At 40.5% G+C, this 21,215-nt stretch overlaps 1 protein-coding gene across 1 annotated transcript; it reads left to right on the plus strand.

Moving 5' to 3' along the window:
• Positions 1-338: 338 nt before the first annotated feature.
• Positions 339-21,215, plus strand: LOC126272852 (CDK-activating kinase assembly factor MAT1). The gene is made up of 3 exons (XM_049976064.1): positions 339-786; positions 19,288-19,418; positions 19,774-21,215. Exons 2-3 carry the CDS (start codon positions 19,295-19,297, stop codon positions 20,583-20,585), a joined length of 936 nt encoding a protein of 311 aa, XP_049832021.1. The 5' UTR covers positions 339-786; positions 19,288-19,294; the 3' UTR covers positions 20,586-21,215.

Below are 21,215 nucleotides of genomic sequence, written 5' to 3' on the forward strand. Positions count from 1 at the left end.
TACATAGTTCCAGTGAACAACAGGACAGGAATGCTAGTTGAAACTAAGAAATCGACGTACGCTGAACTTGTATCCCGTACTGCACTTAAGCAATACAGTTCGAAAGAATTTCGAGATACAACTGACATACATGTAACGTGATGTATTCTTTGCTAGTAATATATTTCATTCATTTCTTTCCATACTAAGATACAAACACGCGATATCGTTAACGTGAAAATAGGACTGGCCCTTACGTATGTGAAGTACAGTTTTTCGCTCTTGCATTCCTTTGTTTCTGAACATTAATCTCACGTCTTTGATCTCCATAATACATGCTCTCTGGCCAATTCTGACAACATTGGTCAAAGCCGACGGGTTGTATCCCCTGCTAAACTAGACCCCATACTTATTCATTTCTTACTCTGTAAAACCTACACTCAGAAGCTATGTAATATATGTTCTTTGTTAGGCGTTCCGTGTAAAGCTTTTTATTTAGTGCATCTATTATTTCCAATTAGTTGTGTTACGCCAACCTTATTACCATAACACAGGACTTAAGCTAATACTATCGATCGATCGATCACACATGGAGAATCGATGAATTCAAATTTTGATTGTATGTTTACAGTTTGTTTCGACATGTAAATAGAGTATGAATGAATAGTAATAATATCAGTTGTGATTGAAAGTGAAAAGACAAGCATGTGACAGTGTCGGAAACGCAACTTCTGTTACCATCTTTTTGGCACAACTGTTGATCACAGTTGCATCCTGCGTTTGCCTCACTCCAACACTTAAACAGCAGTAAGTATTCCAACTGTAGTGACAGCAGGCATATGCTAACCTCAGATTTCGTTATCTGGTTTTCCGAACACTTTAATAATTTATGCCGTGAGCAAAGTATTATAGCTTAATCATGAACGTTCATTATCTATATATGGCAACAGACACAAAAATGGTACATTAACATCCCACAAAACTTCATAGTTTTGTGTTGCCATGGTACGAAACACTTCGTCTACAGTAAGCATACCAATCAACTAGGTGTTCTGCGCCGTGATTAGTTCTACTTTCATTTGGACTTTATACGTGGCTAACAATCTACCGGTCTATGAAGATACTGCTGCGTGTCACAACACATGTTACTCAGGAGACTTGGTTAATCAAACTGTGGGTCCAAAGAGGTTTTCAGTAAATATCTAAAGCAGCGTAATTACTACAATAATCAGTATACAACATTATATTCCGGGGTGCACCGTTGAGATACTTTCTAAATTTTCCAATGGCATTCTGCATCCTGTTGTGTTAAAAGTCTTGCCAACAAGCCATTGCCAGTTACTCATCAAGCTAAACCAGTGCTCCAACCATAATACTAAAAATCTATAATATTATCAATACAATCCAGACGAAATGCATTCTGGTTAATGTCATCTCACACTTAATATCTGAAACAAATGATTAGATGTGAGAGTTCTGGTATCAAATAGGACTGTTCTGTGGTCCCAGTACACTTCTGTTAATTTTTCTCTAGTGTAACTGGCAATATTTTTCAATCACTTCAGATTTATGCAGTTGCTGATTGGCAGCCATGTTTAAGATTTTGAAATATTTTTAGAGTTAAATTCTGGATCTGCTGGAAGAGTAATGAAATGATTACCTTTTAAATTTACACATATAGACTCTACTCTGTAAATTGTTGTGAAGTGCATGCAGAGGTAACCACATATTAAGATTTCTTCCCATTGCAATCTCATATGGGGTGTGGACAAAAAGATTGGATAAGTGCCTCAGGGTGTGCTTTAATGAGTCTAGCCAGTCTTATTCTCATTGTTGTGAAGACAGTAGTATGTAGAGGTTTGTAGTATATTCCTTGATTTTTCATGTAACATATATCTTGAATTTTGAAAGTAAACTTTGCTGGTATAATTGACATCTATCTTCAAACTTCTGCTAGTTGAGGTTTTTCAGCATCTCAGTGAAGCTGTCCTGTTGGTCAAAAACCGTGGTTTTGAGTAATGTGCTTTTCTGCAGCCTATAAACACTGCATCTAATTGACTATCTTGCTCTGCAGCTCAGCTCAGAATATGTTCTAAAATACTGTAACGGATGAAAGTCAAAGATATTGAACCTCGTGGTGTGGCCGCAAGTCTGAGAGAATTTTATCATCACATATCACTGCATTACTATTCATTAGTATGTATTGAACATTCTGCTACCCTTTTTCTAGACAGGTGTGTCTTGTGTTTTGTTCCAACTACTGGACAAAGTTTTTTGTTGGAGATACCTTTGATATATTATAGTTAGTGAAGGGGATTCTGTCTGGTTCTGGAGCTTTGTTCCATTTTAGTGATTCAGCTGTTTCTCAACACCACAGACTCTAATATAGGTCTATGTACATCATTTAGGAGCTGAAACATTAAGTCAACAATAGGCACACACAAAAGAGAAAGAACAATTGGTACCTTTGGGAATAAATCCTTTGTTGAGCTAGAGTACAAACACACAGCTGGGCACATTGCTAGAATTGCATTTCTGCAGGTGGACTAGGATGGAGTGGGTGGAGGGAAAGAGATATGCGAGACGGGAAAAGCCAGTTGGCTAGTTAGTGTCTCGGAGGGAAGCAACAGATTTGTTGGCTAGGGATATGGGAGGGGCATTTGGCAGGTGCACAGGCTAGGTATGTGATAATGAGGTACCAGAACCAATGAGGTGTAGCACATGACGAAGGTGATATGGAGGTATGGACTGGGAGGGAGGACAGGGTGGAGGAAGGGGAAACTTAGGTAGAGGGTGTGAGGATAGTACGTTAATTTCAATTGAGGCCTGGAAGGTTACGGGAGTGTAGGATGTGCTGTAAGGTTAACTCCCGTGTGCATACAAGGGTCACTCCAAAAGAAATGCACACTATTTTTGCAAAAATACAGTTTTCTTTCTGCATGTGTGAAAGTTTTACAGTGTGTAGATACATCCTTCCCGCTTGTTTTCAAACTTAGTTCAACCTCTTCCTGTGAGTGGCACTGTCACAGCATGTCTTCAAGATGACTGCTACACTTGACGTTCGTCAGAAGCAACATGCTGTCATATTATTTATTTATTTAGCGTATGGCACTACTCACGTGGTTTACACTTATTACATTATGAAATTTTATGGTAAAGTACACTATAGAATACATAAGTGAAGGATACATACTCAGATAAAATATAATACATAAACACAATAGAAAGTTACATCATAGCAGATATTTTGTGCTACACAAGTCTTCAAATTCTGTCGTCCAAATTGGCGATCCATTTGAGGCAGGGCGGTGTGGCGTTGAAGAAGTCAGCCCAACAACCCTGGTAGGCTCTTGATTCACAGTCTTGGGCGATGTGCTGTACTGTTTGATTAGGTGCCCCACAGTCACAGCTAGGGCTGGGAAGCTTTCCCCACTTGTGTAAATTGTGTGCACATAGTCCATGTCCTGTACGGATTCTGTTTAGGCTTTTCCATAGCTGTCATGTAAGTTCAAAGCCCTTAGGTTTCTCTGATGGACCGATAAGTTCACGGTTGTCAGGGGAGGCACTATCACTCCAGCTCTCGTGCCATTTAGTATCCATGCTGAAGTTGTCAGCTGACAGTTGTTGGGCCAGTCTTAAAGGGGGATTTCTGGAGCGGAGTCGTGTTCTTTCCAAAGTGCTGTGAAAACGAGACAGTGGGAAACATCCACAAGAGGTTGAAAAGGGTGTATGGAGATGCTGCTGTCGATCGCAGTACAGTTAGTCGGTGGGCAAGCAGGTTACGTGATGAAAGCGGGCACGGCAATATTGAGGATTGTCCTCGCAGCGGCAGGCCTCGTACTGCACACTGTCCAGACAATGTGCAGAGAGTTAATGAATTGACGACTGCTGACAGACGCATCACAGTGAACGAATTGTCTCGCTACTGGAAGGAAGGGGAAGGAAGTATTTGCAGAATACTGAAAATGTCGACGTTAAAAAAGGTTTGTACCAGGTGGGTTCCCAGGATTTTGAACTGGCTCACAAAGAAACAAGAAAAATGGTGTGCAAAGAATTTTTGGAACAGTATGAGAATGGTGGAGATGAATTTCTTGGAAGAATTGTGACAGGTGCTGAAGCATGGCGCCATCATTTTTCACCAGAGATGAAGAGGCAATCAGTGGAGTAGCATCATGCAAATTCAGCCAAGGAAAAAAAAAATATTAGAACCTCAACTTCTTCCGGAAAAGTTATGGCTATGGTGTTTTTCAATTCCGAAGGACTCTTGCTTTTGGACATCATGCCAAGTGGAATCACCATAAAATCTGATGCATATGTGACAACACTGAAGAAGCTTCAAGCTCGACTGAGTTGTGTTCGATCACATTGGCAAAAGCAGGATGTTTTCCTGTTGCATGACAATGCACGGGCACATGTCACTCAAAAAACCATGGAAGCAATCACAAAACTTGGATGGACGACACTGAAACACCTGCCTTATAGTCCTGACCTGGCTCCATGTGACTATCACCTCTTTGGGAAACTGAAAGACTCTCTTCGTGGAACAAGGTTTGAAGATGATGACTCCCTTGCGCACGTTGCCAAACAGTGGCTCCAACAGGTTGGTTTAGAATGCTACCATGTGGGTATACAGGTGCTGGTTCCAAGATGGAGTAAGGCAGTTAAGAGGGATGGAAATTATGTGGAGAAATGAAAATATTGTTCCTAAAGGATGTATCTACACACTGTAAAACTTTCAAACATGCAGTATAAAAGATGGATTTTTTTAAAAAAAAAATAGTGTGACCCTCGTATTTCAGAAAAGCTGGGGCTGAGGGAAGGAGTCCAGATGCTGTGGGGTGTGAAGGAGACATTGAACTCGAACATGTCACACTCTGCTACGTGCTGTGTCTCTAGGTGGTCAACTCTGTTCTTGAGCACAGTTTAGTGCTGGCCATTCTTTCTGGTGGACAGCTGATTGATTGTCATACCAACATCAAAAGCCGTGCAGTGATTGCAACAAATTTGGTATCTGAGTTGGCAGCTTTCACAGATGGCCATGCCTCTGGTGGTGTGGGATAAGCCTGTGACAAGACTAGAGTAGGAAGTGCTGGGTGAGCAGATTGGGCAGGTCTTGCACCTGTGTCTTCAGTATATCATTTCAGTGGCAAGGGGCTGGGAGTGGGATAGGAATGGAGCAATATGTTGTGTAGGTTGGGTGGACAATGGAATACCACTTTTGATACTGGGTGGTGAGAGGTGTGCTCTTTTGTAGCTGATTCTTTAGGGTTGTGTGGGGACATGGCATGGGAAATCTGTTTGTGGAGTAGGTTTGGGGGTTCTGCCTGTCTATGAAGGCACTTGTGACACCTTCAACTTCCTGGGCAAGAGAATTCATATACGCCATCCACAGGTATAGGAACTATTTTTTGGTGTGGAAGGAGCAACAGCTGTTGAAGTGTGTGTGTGGGGGGGGGGGGGGGGGGAGAACGGATGGAGCCATCAGATGTGTGGAAGTCAGTGTGCAGGAAATGGCATGTCGAGCTGAGGACCATGTGAAGTGAATGGGAGAGAGTGTGTTGAAGGTGTGGATGAATGAGGATAGGGTGTCTTGGCCCAGAGTCTAGATAATGGAGATATCATCAATGAACCTGAACCATATAAGGGGTTTGGGGCTTTTGGAAGCTGGGAAGGTTTCCTCTAGATGGCCCTTGGAAACATTGGCATAGGCGGATGCCAAGCGGGTATCCATGACTGTGCCATGGACTTGTTTATATACATTCCCTGAAAAAGAGAAGCACTTGTGTGTGAGGTTATAACTGGCAAGGTGTATGAGGAATGAGGTAGGGGGTTTCCGATTTGCGATTTTCCTTAGAATAATATAAGCATAACTCATCATTGCAGCTGTGTGAGCATTAAACTGTGGCTGTTGGACCCGTTCTCATTCCCCCCCCCCCCCCCCCCCCCCCCCTTTTGTGTGAAGGAGCATCAGAAAAAAAGAATTTCTACTTTTTCTTTGCAACCAATAATTTCATTCAAGTGTCACCAGTAAGAGTCTGGGCACTAATTGTAACACCACTGACAGCCTTTACAAATGATCAAAATTTCTGTAGGTTTTGTGAGAGTTCTATCGATATGTTTCATTTATGGTAGTCATTGAAGCTTTTACACATTGCCTTTCAGCAGCCAAATGCATTTCTTTTAGTGTCTTCACCCATAGCCCTATGCTTTGTTTTATGCCTACTGCGCAGTAGGCACTCTTTGCATGGTAGTTTCTTTACAGTGATTGAATACCGTGGGGGGGGGGGGGGGGAGTCCCTCCCATCATGAACTGTTCTACTAGGTACATATATATTCAGTGCTTGCTCAATTATTATTCTAAAACTGAGCCACAGTTCAGAGAAATGATGAGAATGTTACTCAAGTCAGAGTTACATGAACCCATTTTACCCATCCAGTTCATTTCATTCATGGCAGATGAATTACCGGATGTAATGGCCAACAGTTTAGGGGCCAGTTGCTCCCTCCAAAGGAAAGTAAACCTTACTTAAGTAGGTACATAAAATTTCATAATTAACAGTTTTCTATTGCTGTTTTAGAGAGAGAGAGTGAGAGAGAGAGAGAGAGAGAGAGAGAGAGAGAGAGAGAGAGAGAGAGAATGTTCTATGCCACAGTTCATTTGTTTTTCATCTGACACTTTATTTAAAAAAAATGGCAGATGACTCATTCATTTGCATAAAATACAGTTGTACTTCACTGAACAAACCCCGCCAAATAATGTGCAATTTTTGTAACAAGCAAACCAAATTGTTAAAAAAAATGATTCGCTTAACAAATGATGATTTGAATGACGAGTGAAGACAATTTAGTGTGATGTCACCAACCATTCATGCACGGCAGAGGGGAAAATGTTCAACAATATGAACATCTCTCGTTGCTGGCAGTGCATATGAACAATGTCTTTAGTACATACTGCAGTCAGGGTGTAGGTAGTACTCTTTCTGCTACTATCTTAGTGCAGCTTGTGATCACAATTTTTTCTAAACTTGTGTTCACACAGTGGTTTTTTTTGTGTGCAAATTTTAATAACCATTGTAGAAATGCCCTGGAGGTAAAGCTGCAAGAATACAATCATAAGAGAAAGAAAATGAGCTTAGAAATGAAACATAAAATCATTGAAAAATGTGAAAGTGGTGTGAACATTGCTGATTTAGCATGCACATACAGTCTGTCCATATCAACTACTTGCACTATCCTCATAAACAATGACAAGGTTAAGGAGATAGATGCTTCAAAGGGAGTGACAATAGTATCTAAACAATCATTTTGTATTCTGGACAATGTCGAAAGGTTGCTCCTTGTATAGATAAATGAAAAGCAATTCCAAGGCAACACTATTAATGAGAACATCATTTGTGAGAAGGCGAGAATGATTTGCATTGACCTTGTTAAGAAGACACCAGGATCATCAGTAGCTAAAGAAGTGTTGAAGGGAAGCCATGGGTGGTTCTAGAAGTGTAAGAGATTACTATCAACTTCAAGAAGCTTGTAGATTCTGAGGGTTATCTGCAGCAACAGGTTTTTAATTGTGACGAGACCTGTCTGTTCTGGAAAAAGATGCCGAAGCATACTTTTATAACAGCTGAAGAGATTACATAGCCCAGACACAAGCCAGTGAAAGACTGTCTCACACTGCTATTCTGTGCCAATGCAAGCTGTGGTTAGAAAATTAAATTACTGCTTAGTTTGCCATTCAGAAACTCTATGAGCCTTCAGAAGTGTAAAGTGCAGAAAAACTGGTTAAATGTGATGTGGAGATCCACCAACAAGGCTTGGGTGACACGTGATCTTTTGTGTGATTGGATCAATGAAGTGAAAAATTATGTGCATGAGATGAATCTGCCACTCCATGTTTGTTATGGAGAATGTTCCTGCCCATTCTTCAGGCCTACAAGACCACCTCCTTGAAGAATTTCTATTCATCAAGATCCAATTTCTGCCTCCCAACACCACTCCATTACTCCAGCTTATGGGCCAGCAGATTATTTCAAAGTTTAAGAAGCTCTACGCTAAAGCACTATCCAAGCATTGCTATGAGTTGACTGAAGCTACCGATCTCACTCTGAGAGAGTTTTGGAAATATCACTTCAATATCTTTGTCCATGTCAAGATGATTGAAAAGGTGTGAGAAGAGGTTACCAAGAAAACTCTCACTTCTGCTTGGAAGAAAGCTTTGCCTGGAGTGCATTGTCAAATGTAACTCTAAGGCATTTGAGTCAGTACCTGCGGAGTCTGTAGTTTGACATTGTGTCTTTGGTTAAGAGCATGGAACTAGAGCTGGATAACAATATCGATGAGCTTGTGGAAGATCACAGTCAAGAAATGACCACTGAAGAGCTTGTGGAGCTGCAGTGTGTTTCACAGCAGGAAGTTGTGAAGAGTTCTTCTAAGGAGGGGGGCAGTAACAGCAAAGCAGCAAACTTCTGGTGCAGTAAGAGAAATGTTGAAAGCATCAGAATTGGTTGCATCTTGCATTGAAAAATCATCACCCCAATAAAGCATGGCTACACGAGCTACAAATTTATTTGACGATAATGCTGAGTCGCATTTTCACCAAGCGTTGAAGCATCGGCAGGAACAAATAATTATAGATAGCTTCCTAGTAAAAACGAATTAGTTATGTATCGTGAATAATAAAGTACATGATTAATACTGTATGAACAATTTTCTTTGCATACTTGGCATGAATAAGATAAAACTTTTAGTGCTTTTTCTGCATGGAATGCTTCATTGTGTTTTACATTAATTTATATGGGCTAAATTGTTTCATATAATGAGTGTTTCACACTACGAGGATTCTGGAATGCATTATGCTCACTATGCAAGGTTCGACCGTACATTTTGTTATTTTTTCTATGGCAGAGGAGTGTTAAGATGATTTGCTTCGTAAGTGTTTCCATATGTACAAACACACACACACACACACACACACACACACACACACACACACACACAAAACTTGTACCCGTACATGGTGCCAGATCGACGAACAGTGCCAATGCTGCATTTCAGCAGTTGGGCGAGGTAGTGGGAATTGTGTCAGAGTGCGTAGAGAGAGATGCAGGAGGCAAGGAGAGGGATCGGGGATGGGTAGCTAGAACCCCCCCCCCCCCCCCCCCCATCCCCCAGTTTCATAATGGACTGGAGCAATTGAACCATTTCTTTCATCAGGGCTTTGAGTATCTCTCATCATGCCCTGAAATGAGAGACATCCTACCCACAATCCCTTCCACCCAACCTACACAATATCCTACTCCTTTTGTATGCCACTTCCAGTCCCTTGATTCAGGGATCTTATCTCTGTGGTAGACTATGGTGCCAGATCTGCCCAATCCACTTGCCCAGCACTTCCTATTCCAGTCATGTCTCAGGCTTATCCTGCTTCATCAGAGGCAGGGCCACCTGTGAAAGCAGCCGTATCATATACTGACTCTGTCACAAATGCTACACAGCTTTTTATGTTGATATGAATAGCAACCAGCCATCCAGCAGGGTAAATGGCCACCACCAAACTGTTGTCCAGGAGAAAGTTTACCACCTGGTGGCACATGATGCAGTTGCCAACACATCCTTTGCTCCCATAATCGTCCTGCCCTCAGTTCCAGTAACCCACAGACCCCACCCCCTCTATTCAACAGTTTCCCCTTCCTCCATCCTGTTATCCCCTCATAATTGACATCTCTATGTCACATTCAGCATGCACCTTTTCCCACCGATTTTGACAACTGTGCTTCATATGTATAGCCTGTGTACTTGCCACCCTTCCCTCCTGCATCCTTAGCAAGCAAACTAACTTCATCCTCTGTGATACTAGCCTCCCAGCCACATTCCCTCTCCCATCTTCTGCCTCTCTCTCCCTTTATCCACCCCATCCAACACAACCCAAATTCCACCAGTGTGTGTGTGTATGTGCGTGTTATTCTAGCTCAAAAAAAAGGATTACTCCAAAAGCTAGCAAGTTTCCTTTCTTTTTGTGTGTGCCTATCATCAACTCAATGCTTCTGCCTATTGGTGAGCGGTCCCCTTTAATTCAAAAGTATTTACTTTCTACCAGGACTTTCATACAACATTTAATAAAAATCCATTTCATAACAAAGCTATCTAACCATAAAACAGTTCCTAATTTTAATTATACAAATAGTTTGATAATGTTACTGTTCTCCATAAAACCATTATCACTTTCCACAAATTTTTGTATGTACCTTTTCAGTACATGTTAGCACTATTTTACAAAATTTCTTTTATGAAGAAACATAATTTTTAATCAGATGATTAAACAACTTTTAAAAGCTATTCACACACTTGGAATATTTGGATTGCAAGTTAATTTGACTGAGAATAAGATTTTGTATCTAAACATGAAATACCTGCTTATGTACAATAGTAGCTACATAATTACGTGATTATTTTCATCAACATTCTCTGCTGTAAGAACCATTTGATATATTCTTATTGACATTCTTTCCCTGCCAACATTAGATGCAATATTAAATATATAGGCCTATGAGGGCTGGAACTTAAATAGTGGCAACTATTTATTCACAACCACTACAAAAGAGTTACTTGTTTGCTCCTGTTACTGTCCTTCAAAGTAGTCGCCAGCATTGTGTAGAAACCGTTGCCAGCAATATGGAAGCCAGATTGCAGGGTAGCAAAAACAACTGGAGTGTCATAATGTGTAATTTTAAAACAAATAATATTCAAAGTAGGTCCAGTGAATCGTCTGTGATCAACTGTAGCCAGAAATTGTTACTTCTCATAAGGAACCAAAAAATTTAAGACTGCAGCAGTCTTTCCAAACAGCTGCAGCACACAGAACACAAACTCAAACTATCTGTGATGGAATTAATGAAAATGATCCTTAAGCATACAGTCTTTGGGTATGTTCCCTGTTAGTAACACAATAGCATATTGTGCTCAAGTGCCTGTAGACACTGAGCAGGAAAATGTCATTGACAGCAGCACAATACATGAGGTGGTTTCAGTTCTTAAATGAATTGTCCAACCTGATGAACAACACATTTATCTTAAGAGAGAGTAGGAGGGAAAAAATATAGGCCTACTATCATGTAAAACGCAACAGTCTAATAGTAGCACATCTCTGGTGGAAGTATAGATGTCCACATTGTACAAAACTGTTTGTTGCTGAATTTGAAACAACATGTTGACAGCCTCTGACAGTTTGTTCTATTCAGAGTTGGTGCAACTGGTGATTCTTTCCTTTCTATTGATGACAGCTACAATGTAATTGGCCCAATCCACTACTTAAATACATAAAGATAATAAGATACATAGGTTGGAACTTAAAAAGTGACAACACTGCTGTGGAGTCTCTATGCAATGGAATCTACAATTGTCGCTGATAGCACATGTTGTTGACATACCTACGTTACCTCTGAGCAAATGGACTCGCACATCCCATGTCACCGGCAGGAGCACAATCAAGGGAAAAACAGTCACTTGTGAGCGAGCAGTCTAATGTAACAGTGTCACTATGTTTTTGAAACAGGAACAATGGAGTTGGATCAAGATTGAATGTGTCAGAGGTCGTATAGTATGACAATGTCATCAGGGTTTTCAAGAGGCATGTGGGGGATCGGCATTGCCCTTATTCCGCCTCAGTAACACAATGTCGGTGATTGCTGTGCAAACAAGTTCTCCACGTACGCGTACACCGCCCACCGCCATTACTCTACCACGCAAACATAGGGGTTACACTTGTCTGGTGCGAGACGTTCTCTGGGGGGGGGGGGGGGGGGAGGGGTCCTCTGGGGTCTGAACCACGGGTTTGGTGTGGGGTGGCGGAGGGGTGACTTGGACTGCGGTAGTCGTCGTCAGGTTGTGGACCACTGCGGCTGCAGCAGGGACGGAGCCTCTCTATCGTTTCTAGGTCCCCGGTTAACATACAATACAAGTATAATGTTAGTTACAGTCTTTTATACAGGATCGTCCCAACAAATTTAGGCTTGAGGAGTGGTAAAGAACCTGCATTAAACTTTTATTTATGCAGATTGACTTCCACCATTTTACTGCCAAAAGTGAAAAAATACATCTCATAATGTTGATTCTCTCTCTCTCTCCCCCCCTCCCTCTCCCACTCCCCCTCCCGCCCTCCCCCTCCCACCCCTCCGCCACCGTAGGATAACTTTCTTATTACTCTGCGACACTGTTTATTATTAGAGAAGACATCATGTATGAGATTGCAGGCCATGTCCTTCCTATACATGATATAAGCAAGACCACCAGATAAAACTGGTGATATTGGCTGTTTCTGAAATACAGTACTCACTCAAGATAAATAGTGACAGAAGTTGATTTTATCATCTGTGCTCTCATATAACACTTACTGCATCTTTCTTGCATTTGATACAGACTACTAGCAAGAGAGCTATGGATGGTTGAACTAGAAACAAGTATTCTATTAAAATGAGAAAATTGCTCTGTCCAGGGCTTAACCTCAAACCACAAGTATATAGTACAAGTACAGTTACTGACACATGATCTGAAAATGGCTGCTGTCAATTATAGTGTGCCTTCTTTTGTGTTTTATTTTTGTTTTTATATATCTTGAAGCTTAGTAGTCCTCTACACTCCAATCATGTAGTCGCCAACTCCACGAAAGTGGATGATCATCAGTGTTAGTAGATTAGCACTAATCATGGTTTGTTGTTAGCATACGTTACAGAAGTAGACTGCAGTAGCTGATCTGCTTGTTGCTGTATAACTTGGTTCATTTGACATCCCTGAAGGCTGTTCTCTGTGATGGGATTTACTGATAATTTTATGAAAAGGATAGATTGCTACACACCAAATAGAGAAGTTGATAAATCACACAGACAGGCACAAAAAAAATACTGTTATACATTTGTGCTTTTGGCCAGAAGGCCTTCCTCTAAAGCAGAACACACTCACACAAACACAACTCACACACACGTGACCACTGTCTCTGGATGGTGAAGCTGGACGTGATGCATGAATGAATGAGTAATTTGATGTGATTCACACACTTCACATAAACTACAGAGACTGTAACTACAGATGTCTGTTGCTAGGTATCAAGACAGCTATGTTTCTCCCCCATACACATGCATAAATTAAAACATGAATAGACATTAGATGAGACATTTTTTGTAGACAGATAATCAAAGTTTTCCTCATTTATGTTACCTAGATTCAAATTTTGTGACTGTACACTTGCAGAGATATTTGGGTTGACAGTTTTCTGCATTATTTTTGGTTTTGTTAAATTTTAGAACAGCCTCTTCTGGAATACTAGTGTTTATTGTGACAACATTTATATGCAATTCTTACATTCTTTTAGCCATTTTAATGTATTTTTGTAAAGTTTGCCAGGAAGTCAGAATAAATACTAGGGCCACAAGCAGTGAAGGGGTACTTACTGCACTTACTGTTTGTCATGTATTTGATATTATTTCTCGAGGCAAACATCATACATATCTGATATTTATTTGTCATACTTATAATAGGTCCATGAAGCCATGGTAGCTTAAATATGTTAAGATTTTTATATTTGTCACCAGATACTCAGTTCTTCAGCCTGGTTCTTAAATAAGGTTCCACTAGTTTTCAAATAAGACTATATACTCCATGTTAGGGGCATTTAAAATCCATCATTTCAACAGTTTTGTTCATTTCTGATTTTGAGATAAACCCAGAGCGTATTAAAAAACAATTACAATCCAAATTTCCCCCCACTGAGGTGGGTATAAATTTCCTCCCATTGAATTTGGTATAATCACGTTGGGTACACAGCTTTTCCTCCTTTCGGGTCTGCGATATTTGCCATGACTGTCTTAATGCAGGATTGCGCTCTGCTTATAAAGCTGTATTACAAGAATGATGACTGTGCACACATCGCTCTGCAGAAGTTCCACATATTGAAGGGTTTGAAAAAAGGCGTTGATCCGATGACAGCCATGAATCTGGAGATCATGATTCGGAAATTCAAAAAGACAGTTTCTTTTGGTGTGCAACCTAGTAGAGGCAGAAAACAAATTAATTCAATGCCAGTGGAAGTAGTGGCCACAGCAATGCAGGAGGAGAATGAGTGGTGGTGTGCAAACATGTAGTGCATGGAGAATTGCCCGAACATTGGATATATCCGTGAGCATGGTGCATAAAATCCTACGAAACATCCACTTTGTTATCCATTCAAAATCACCCTTGTGCACAAGTTACTTCCTGCTGACCTGCCAGCAAGAGAGACCTTTGCTTTAGAATTTCTTGCTCGTGTGGAAGTGGACAATGATTGGCTGTGGAAGATTTTGTGGACAGACAAAGCCCACTTCCATCTGACAGGATATGTCAGTGCACAGAATTGTCGAATATGGGCAATGGAAAATTCACACGCAAATCAACCAACATCACTTCATCCTGAATAGGTCATTGTGTGGTGCGGATTTACAGCATGATTTATCATAAGGCCATATTTTTTTCGAAGGTACAGGTGCTTCCAGTCCTGTTATCTGTACTGTCACTGTGAGTGTCTTTGGCGCAACCACATCACTCCAGCTCTCCAACAGCATGGATGTGAGGATGGGATCATTTTTATGCAAAATGTGGTCCTCTGCACATTGTAAATCCAGTTAAGCAGCTGCTGAAGCGCCATTTTGGAAATGCTAGAATTATCAGCTGCCATTTCCTTACAGCCTGGCCGTCCCAATCAGCTGATCTTAATCCACGTGGCTTTTGGCTGTGGGACTACCTGAAAAATGTTGTGTTCAGTGTTCTGATTGCCAACTTAACTGCATTGAAGGCATGCATTGCCTAACACACTCTGAACATGAACCCGGAAACACCTCAGCCAGTTGTGGAACGTGCTGTTTCTCGATTTCAACTTGTTGCAGAAAATGGTGGACAGCATACTGAACATGTTTTGCACCAATCACATGGAAATTAATAATCTGATTTCATTTTGCTGGATGCTTTTTATGCGAATTTTGACCTCAAGACAATAAAAAACTGATGTGATTGATGCTTTTTGTGCGGTTTTTGGGCCTCAGGACAATTAAAAACCACTATAAAATTATGATGCTTAATAACTAGTTATTTTTCTTCTGCCATATGTTTTCCCTCTTCTCCGATAATGTTCCATTGCAATTTGATTTCATTCTGACCAGTGGTGTTATTTCTACAGTGATGGGAAAGTTTAACTTTAATTATAATCAATCGGTACTTTATTTCCTGTCAGTTGGAAACCAAAGTCACAAAATCAGTTTTAATTTCTTGAGATGTTTCATTTCAGCACACACTTCATTCCAAAACTGCTGTTAGTTTTGTTATGGACCAATTTATTCCTTGGAAATGGGAAACCACTTCTATGGTGTTTTCAGTTAAATATTACTGCAATCATTCTGCAAAATGTTTCGTTGCTGGTTGTGGAAATTTCACATAATTGTTGCTGTCTTTTCAGTAAAACTTTTCAAATATTTTTCAAAAGATATCATTTCACTTGCAACAACTATAATTGTTCATTTGCCACATATATATATTGAACCAAAAACTTGGTTTAAATGGTGCAGTACTTGTCTAGGCTTGATCCTTTTAAGGGGTTCCTTTGTTGTGAGAAGTATCTTACCCAGCCAGCAGAAACACTGTACTGGCATCCTGACAGGTTTAATTAGTTAGTTACTTTTATATTCTGTGTATCATAATTGTATCTCCCACTGTGGTACAGTACAAATCAGTTTTACTATTATACACTGAGTTGACAAAAATCATGAGATAGCGATATGCTCATATACAGATTGCGTTAGTGTCACATACACAAGATACACTATGTGATCAAAAGTATCCGGACACCCCCAAAACACTTTTCATATTAGGTGCATTGTACTGCCACCTACTGCCAAGTACTCCATGTCAGCAACCTCAGTAGTCATTAGACATCGTGAGAGAGCAGAATGGAGTGCTCCGCGGAACTCACGGACTTCGAACATGGTCAGGTGATTGGGTGTCACATGTGTCATATGTCTGTACACGAGATTTCTACACACCTAAACATCTCTAGGGCCATTGTTTCCGTTGAAATAGTGAAGTGGAAATGTGAAGAGACACATACAGCACAAAAGCGTACAGTCCGACCTCATCTGTTGACTGATAGAGAATGCCCACAGTTCAGGAGGGTCATAATGTGCAATAGGCAGACATCTATCCAGACCATCACACAGGAATTACAGACTGCATCTGATTCCACTGCAAGTACTATGATAGTTGGGTGGGAGGTGAGAAAACTTGGATTTCATGGTCGAGTGGGTCTTCATAAGCCACACATCACACCAATAAATTCCAAATGACGCCTTGCTTGATGTAAGCAGCGTAAACATTTGATGACTGCACAGTGGAAAAACATTGTGTGGAGTGACAAATCCCAGTACACAATGTGGTCATCTGATGGCTGGGTGTGGGTATGGCGAATGCCCAGTGAACGTCATCTGTCAGCATGTGTAGTGCCAACAGTAAAATTCGGAGACGGTGGTGTTATGGTGTGATTGTGTTTTTCTTGAAGGGGGGCTTGCACCCCTTGTTGTTTTGCATGGCACTATCACAGCACAGGTGTAAATTGATGTTTTAAGTACCTTCTTGCTTCCCACTGTTGAAGAGCAATTTGGGGGATGGCGGCTGCATCTTTCAACATGATCGAGTACCTGTTCATAATGCATGGCGTGTGGCAGAGTGGTTACATGTCAATAACATCCCTGTTATGAACTGGCTTGGACAGAGTCCTGACCTGAATCCTATGGAACACCTTTGGGATGTTTTGGAATTCCGTCTTCGTGCCAGGCTGTACCGATCGACATCAATACTTCTCTTGAGTGCAGAACTCCATGCAGAATGGGCTGCCATTCTCCAAGAAACCTTCCAGCATCCGACTGAACATAAGCCTGCGAGAGTGGAAGCAGTCATCAAGGCTAAGGGCAGGCCAGCACCATATTGAATTCCAGCTTTACCAGTGGAAGGCACCACAAACTTGTAAATCATTTTCAGCCAGGTGTCCAGGTACTTTTGATCACGTAGTGTATATAAGGGCAGAGCATTGGTGGAGCTGTTGTTAGTATTCAGATGATTCATGTGAAAAGGTTTGTGAGATGATTATGGCCACAATACAAGACTTAGTGGACTTTGAACACGGAATGGCAGTTGGAGCTAGGCGCATGGCACATTCCATTTTGGAAATTTTTAGAGAATTCAATATTCCGAGGTCCACAGTGTCAAAAGTTTGGCAAGAGTACCAAATTTCAGGCATTATCTCTCACTATGGAAAATGCAGTAGCCGATGACCTTCACTTATTGGCTGAGAACAGCGGTGTTTGTGTAGAGTTGTCAGCATTAAGAGACATGTAACACTGCAAGAAATAACCACAGAAATCAATGTGGGATGTACAGCGAACATATCTATTAGAACAGCACAGTGAAATTTGACGTAGCAGACAACTGACATGAGTGCCTTTGCTAAAAGCACAACATTGCATGCAGTATCTCTCCTGGGCTCCGAACCTTATCATTTGGACCCTAGGTGCCTGGAAAACAGTGGCTTGGTCAGACGAGTTCCAATTTCAGTTGGGAAGAACTGATTGTAAGGTTCAAATAAGGCACAGACTCCACGAAGACATGGATCCAGCTTGTCAACAAAGTACTGTGCAAGTTGATGGTGGTTCCATAATTTTGTAGGTTGTGTTTACTTGAAATGGACTGGGTCCTCCGATCCAGTGAACTGATCATTGACTGGAAATAGTTATGTTGAGCTATTTGGAGAATATTTGTAGCCATTCATGGACTTTGTATTATGGATGTCTGCACTGTGTCACCTGACCACAATAGTTCACAATTGGCATGAGGAACATTCTGGACAGTTCGAGTCAATGATTTGGCCACCCATATCATCCAATATGAATCCAATTGATCATTTATGGTATATATCCAAGAGGTCAGTTCGTGCACAAAACCGTGCACTGGCAACACTTCCACACTCGTGTATGGCTATAGAGGCAGCATGGCTCAATATTTCTGCAGGGGACTTACAATGACTTGTTGAGTCCAAGTCACGTCGAGCTGCTGTATTACATTGGACAAAAGGAGGCCCGACACAACATTAGGAGGTGTCCCGTGTCATCTCAGTGTAGCACATATTTTTAGCAGAAAATATGTCATATTTACCATTTACATGATTTCTTAAGATATGTTTTCCACACATACAGTGATTTATATTTAACGGTGTTCATTCTTCCTCTCTCTCCATCTAAACACACACACAAATCATATTGTTGTTTTTAAAACCATGTTTGATTGTTGACAACAAGATTAATGAGGGAATAAATGTACTGAAAAGCTGTTTTGAGTATACCCAACCATTTAGAGAGCTGTCTACGAGAGCTTCTAGAGTAAACCCCACACATTACCTTTCGTGCCTCAAACACTTTTTTCCTCAGTGGAAAGTTGTCCCAAAAACTAATGATGCCACAGGAAAAGTAAGCCAACTTGACATTTTCAGCTCCAAAATAAGATACTATGTGTATGCTACAGTTGCAGAGCTTATGCTTTCAGATGACTGGTAACATGTGATGTTACCATGTATTACTGTCCCCCGTTTAAGTGGAGTATATTTAGTGTAGTATGTTTATCTCTTCTTAGTTTGGTTGTAAATGATATAATCCTTGCCGGCCGGGGTGGCCAAGCAGTTCTAGGCACTACAGTCTGGAACCGCGCGACTGCTATGGTCGCAGGTTCGAATCCTGCCTGGGGCATGGGTGTGTGTGATGTCCTTAGGTAAGTTAGGTTTAAGTAGTTCTAAGTTCTAGGGGACTGATGACCTCAGAAGTTAAGTCCCATAGTGCTCAGAGCCATTTGAACATAATCCTTCTGTAACTGCATTCTACAAGTTTCCATTTCTACCTTCAGCTAAAGAGGCAAACTCTTTCTGCTTTTGAGAAACTGATTTTAGCCCTTCATTTTCTTTATGCAATATTCTGTACACTATTATAGTTACCTTGGTAAAAAAGAGTTTTTGCCTTTGCCTTATATTTTATGATATGTGCACTTCTGTCAAATGGATGCAAATGAACTTAGTTGTTTTTGCGCCCTGAAACAAAATTACAGTTAAATGTCATCTTTATAAATTAACACAATTACAGCTGAGCATAAATTCCTTTGCATGCAAGATGAAAAGTCTTCTGTTCTCTTCAGTATTGCTTATTTTCCATTCTCTGTCACTTATGCTTGTTTTTATATCCATGCATTTGTAAATTACAGTACCAAGATGGATGACCAAGCCTGTCCAAGATGTAAAACAACAAAGTACCGTAATCCTTCACTGAAACTGATGGTTAATGTATGCGGGCATGCATTATGTGAAAGTTGTGTGGATCTTCTTTTCTTGAAAGGTATGTATGTCAGTGACTTGAAGATATGTGTGCCATGTAATTAATTATTCTAACTGCCACATATTACAAGCAGGAAAAAGCAGGATGTCAACATTGAGTAAGCTTTGTCACAGTTACTTTGTGTACCTAACTGAAATTTATTCACTGTATTGCCATTTCCTTTCACTACTTCCTCAGTGCTCTCTATTCAGCTCCAAAAAATTGTTAAGACAGGTCTGACTACTTCATTTGATTATCATACTTTAAGTTTGTATTCCATGCCCTGAGTATGTAGCCAACTTCTAATTCTCATTATGGGAGCATAATGTTTTTATTTGCACACACCTGTCAATATACTGTATTTTTGTCTATACAGGCTCAGGATCTTGTCCAGAATGTTTTGCACCACTTCGAAGAAGTAATTTTCGTGTCCAGCTTTTTGAAGATCCTATGGTGGAGAAGGAAGTGGACATACGAAAGCGTGTGTTGAGGGATTTTAATAAAAAGGAAGAAGATTTCAGTACATTGAGGGAATATAATGATTACTTAGAAGAAGTTGAAACAATAATATTCAACTTGACGAACAATATAGATGTGGTAAACACAAATAAGAGAATTGAGCAGTACAAGAAAGAAAACCGAGAAACTATATTAAAGAACAAAGTAAAACTTGGAAAGGAGGAGATGGAACTGGAAGAACTTCTGGAAGAAGAAAAGTTACAGGAGGAGCTTAGGAAGAAAGAGTTGCAGAAGATAGAAGAGGAAGAGAAGAGGAAAAAAATTAGGGAAAAAGAGGCTCTAATTGATGAACTTATGTTCTCAGATGCAAATGCAAAAAATATTGTGGAAACATATGCTCAGAATATTCAGCAAGTTAAAGAGGAAGCAAGGCAGGCACCCGCAACCCGTGTAACACAGTTTTCAACTGGCATCAAGTTCGGCCGACAATCACAGCAGGGCTTCTTGCCCATTCCAAAACAAGATGAAGGGACACCATTCACATACACACTACCTAAATTTGACTGTGGTGGTCCAGAACCACCAACCTGGGAAGAGATGCAGAGGAGAGGTTGTTCGAAATATGTGCGCAGTGAAACACTTTCCGAGAGAGCCGGTGGATACAAATCAGAATTTGCATGTATGCGTGCATTGCAGGAAGGCCTTATGGGCCTCTACTATTCACATTGATACCTGTGCGTAAACCCAGTGTGTGTCAGCAACGTTCATGCGGCTGGTATGAGACATACTTGCCTATCACTACTAATTGTTGTGGTGTACTTATTACTTCTGAGGAACTGAAACATGACCACTACAGTTTCAGATCATAGTGTCAGTCTCAGAAGTAGTATGTGGTTTGGTAGACAGACCTCTTCCTGTGGATGTCATCGAGATAGTTCCATTAGTAATAAGAGTTTTACTGCTGCTCAATTAATATATTTATTTGTAAATTTTTACCTCATCAGTCAGTACTTTGTACAATATACCCTTTATCTTAAATTTATTAACTGGAAATGGATTTGTAAAAGCAGACAGTAATTTTTGGTTTATGCCATTTTATTTTGTTCTTTGAGACATATTAGCACCACTTCAACCACACTATTGCCAATACAGAATGAAACCGTATGCCCAAAATAAGAATGCAATATTATTTTCCGTTATACTTCTGTTGATGGTGTAAGAACAATATTTTAAGAAGTAGTGCTAATTTTACCCATTTGAGTGTATGAGTTATGATTTTATCTGCCTGTTCATAGAAGATGTTTACCATATTACAGCTTTTATACTTTACAGAAAATAAATCATAATTGAATGTTTGGA

The sequence above is a fragment of the Schistocerca gregaria genome, chromosome 5 (assembly GCF_023897955.1).
Source record: "Schistocerca gregaria isolate iqSchGreg1 chromosome 5, iqSchGreg1.2, whole genome shotgun sequence".
In the NCBI taxonomy this organism is placed as follows: Eukaryota; Metazoa; Arthropoda; class Insecta; order Orthoptera; family Acrididae; genus Schistocerca; species Schistocerca gregaria.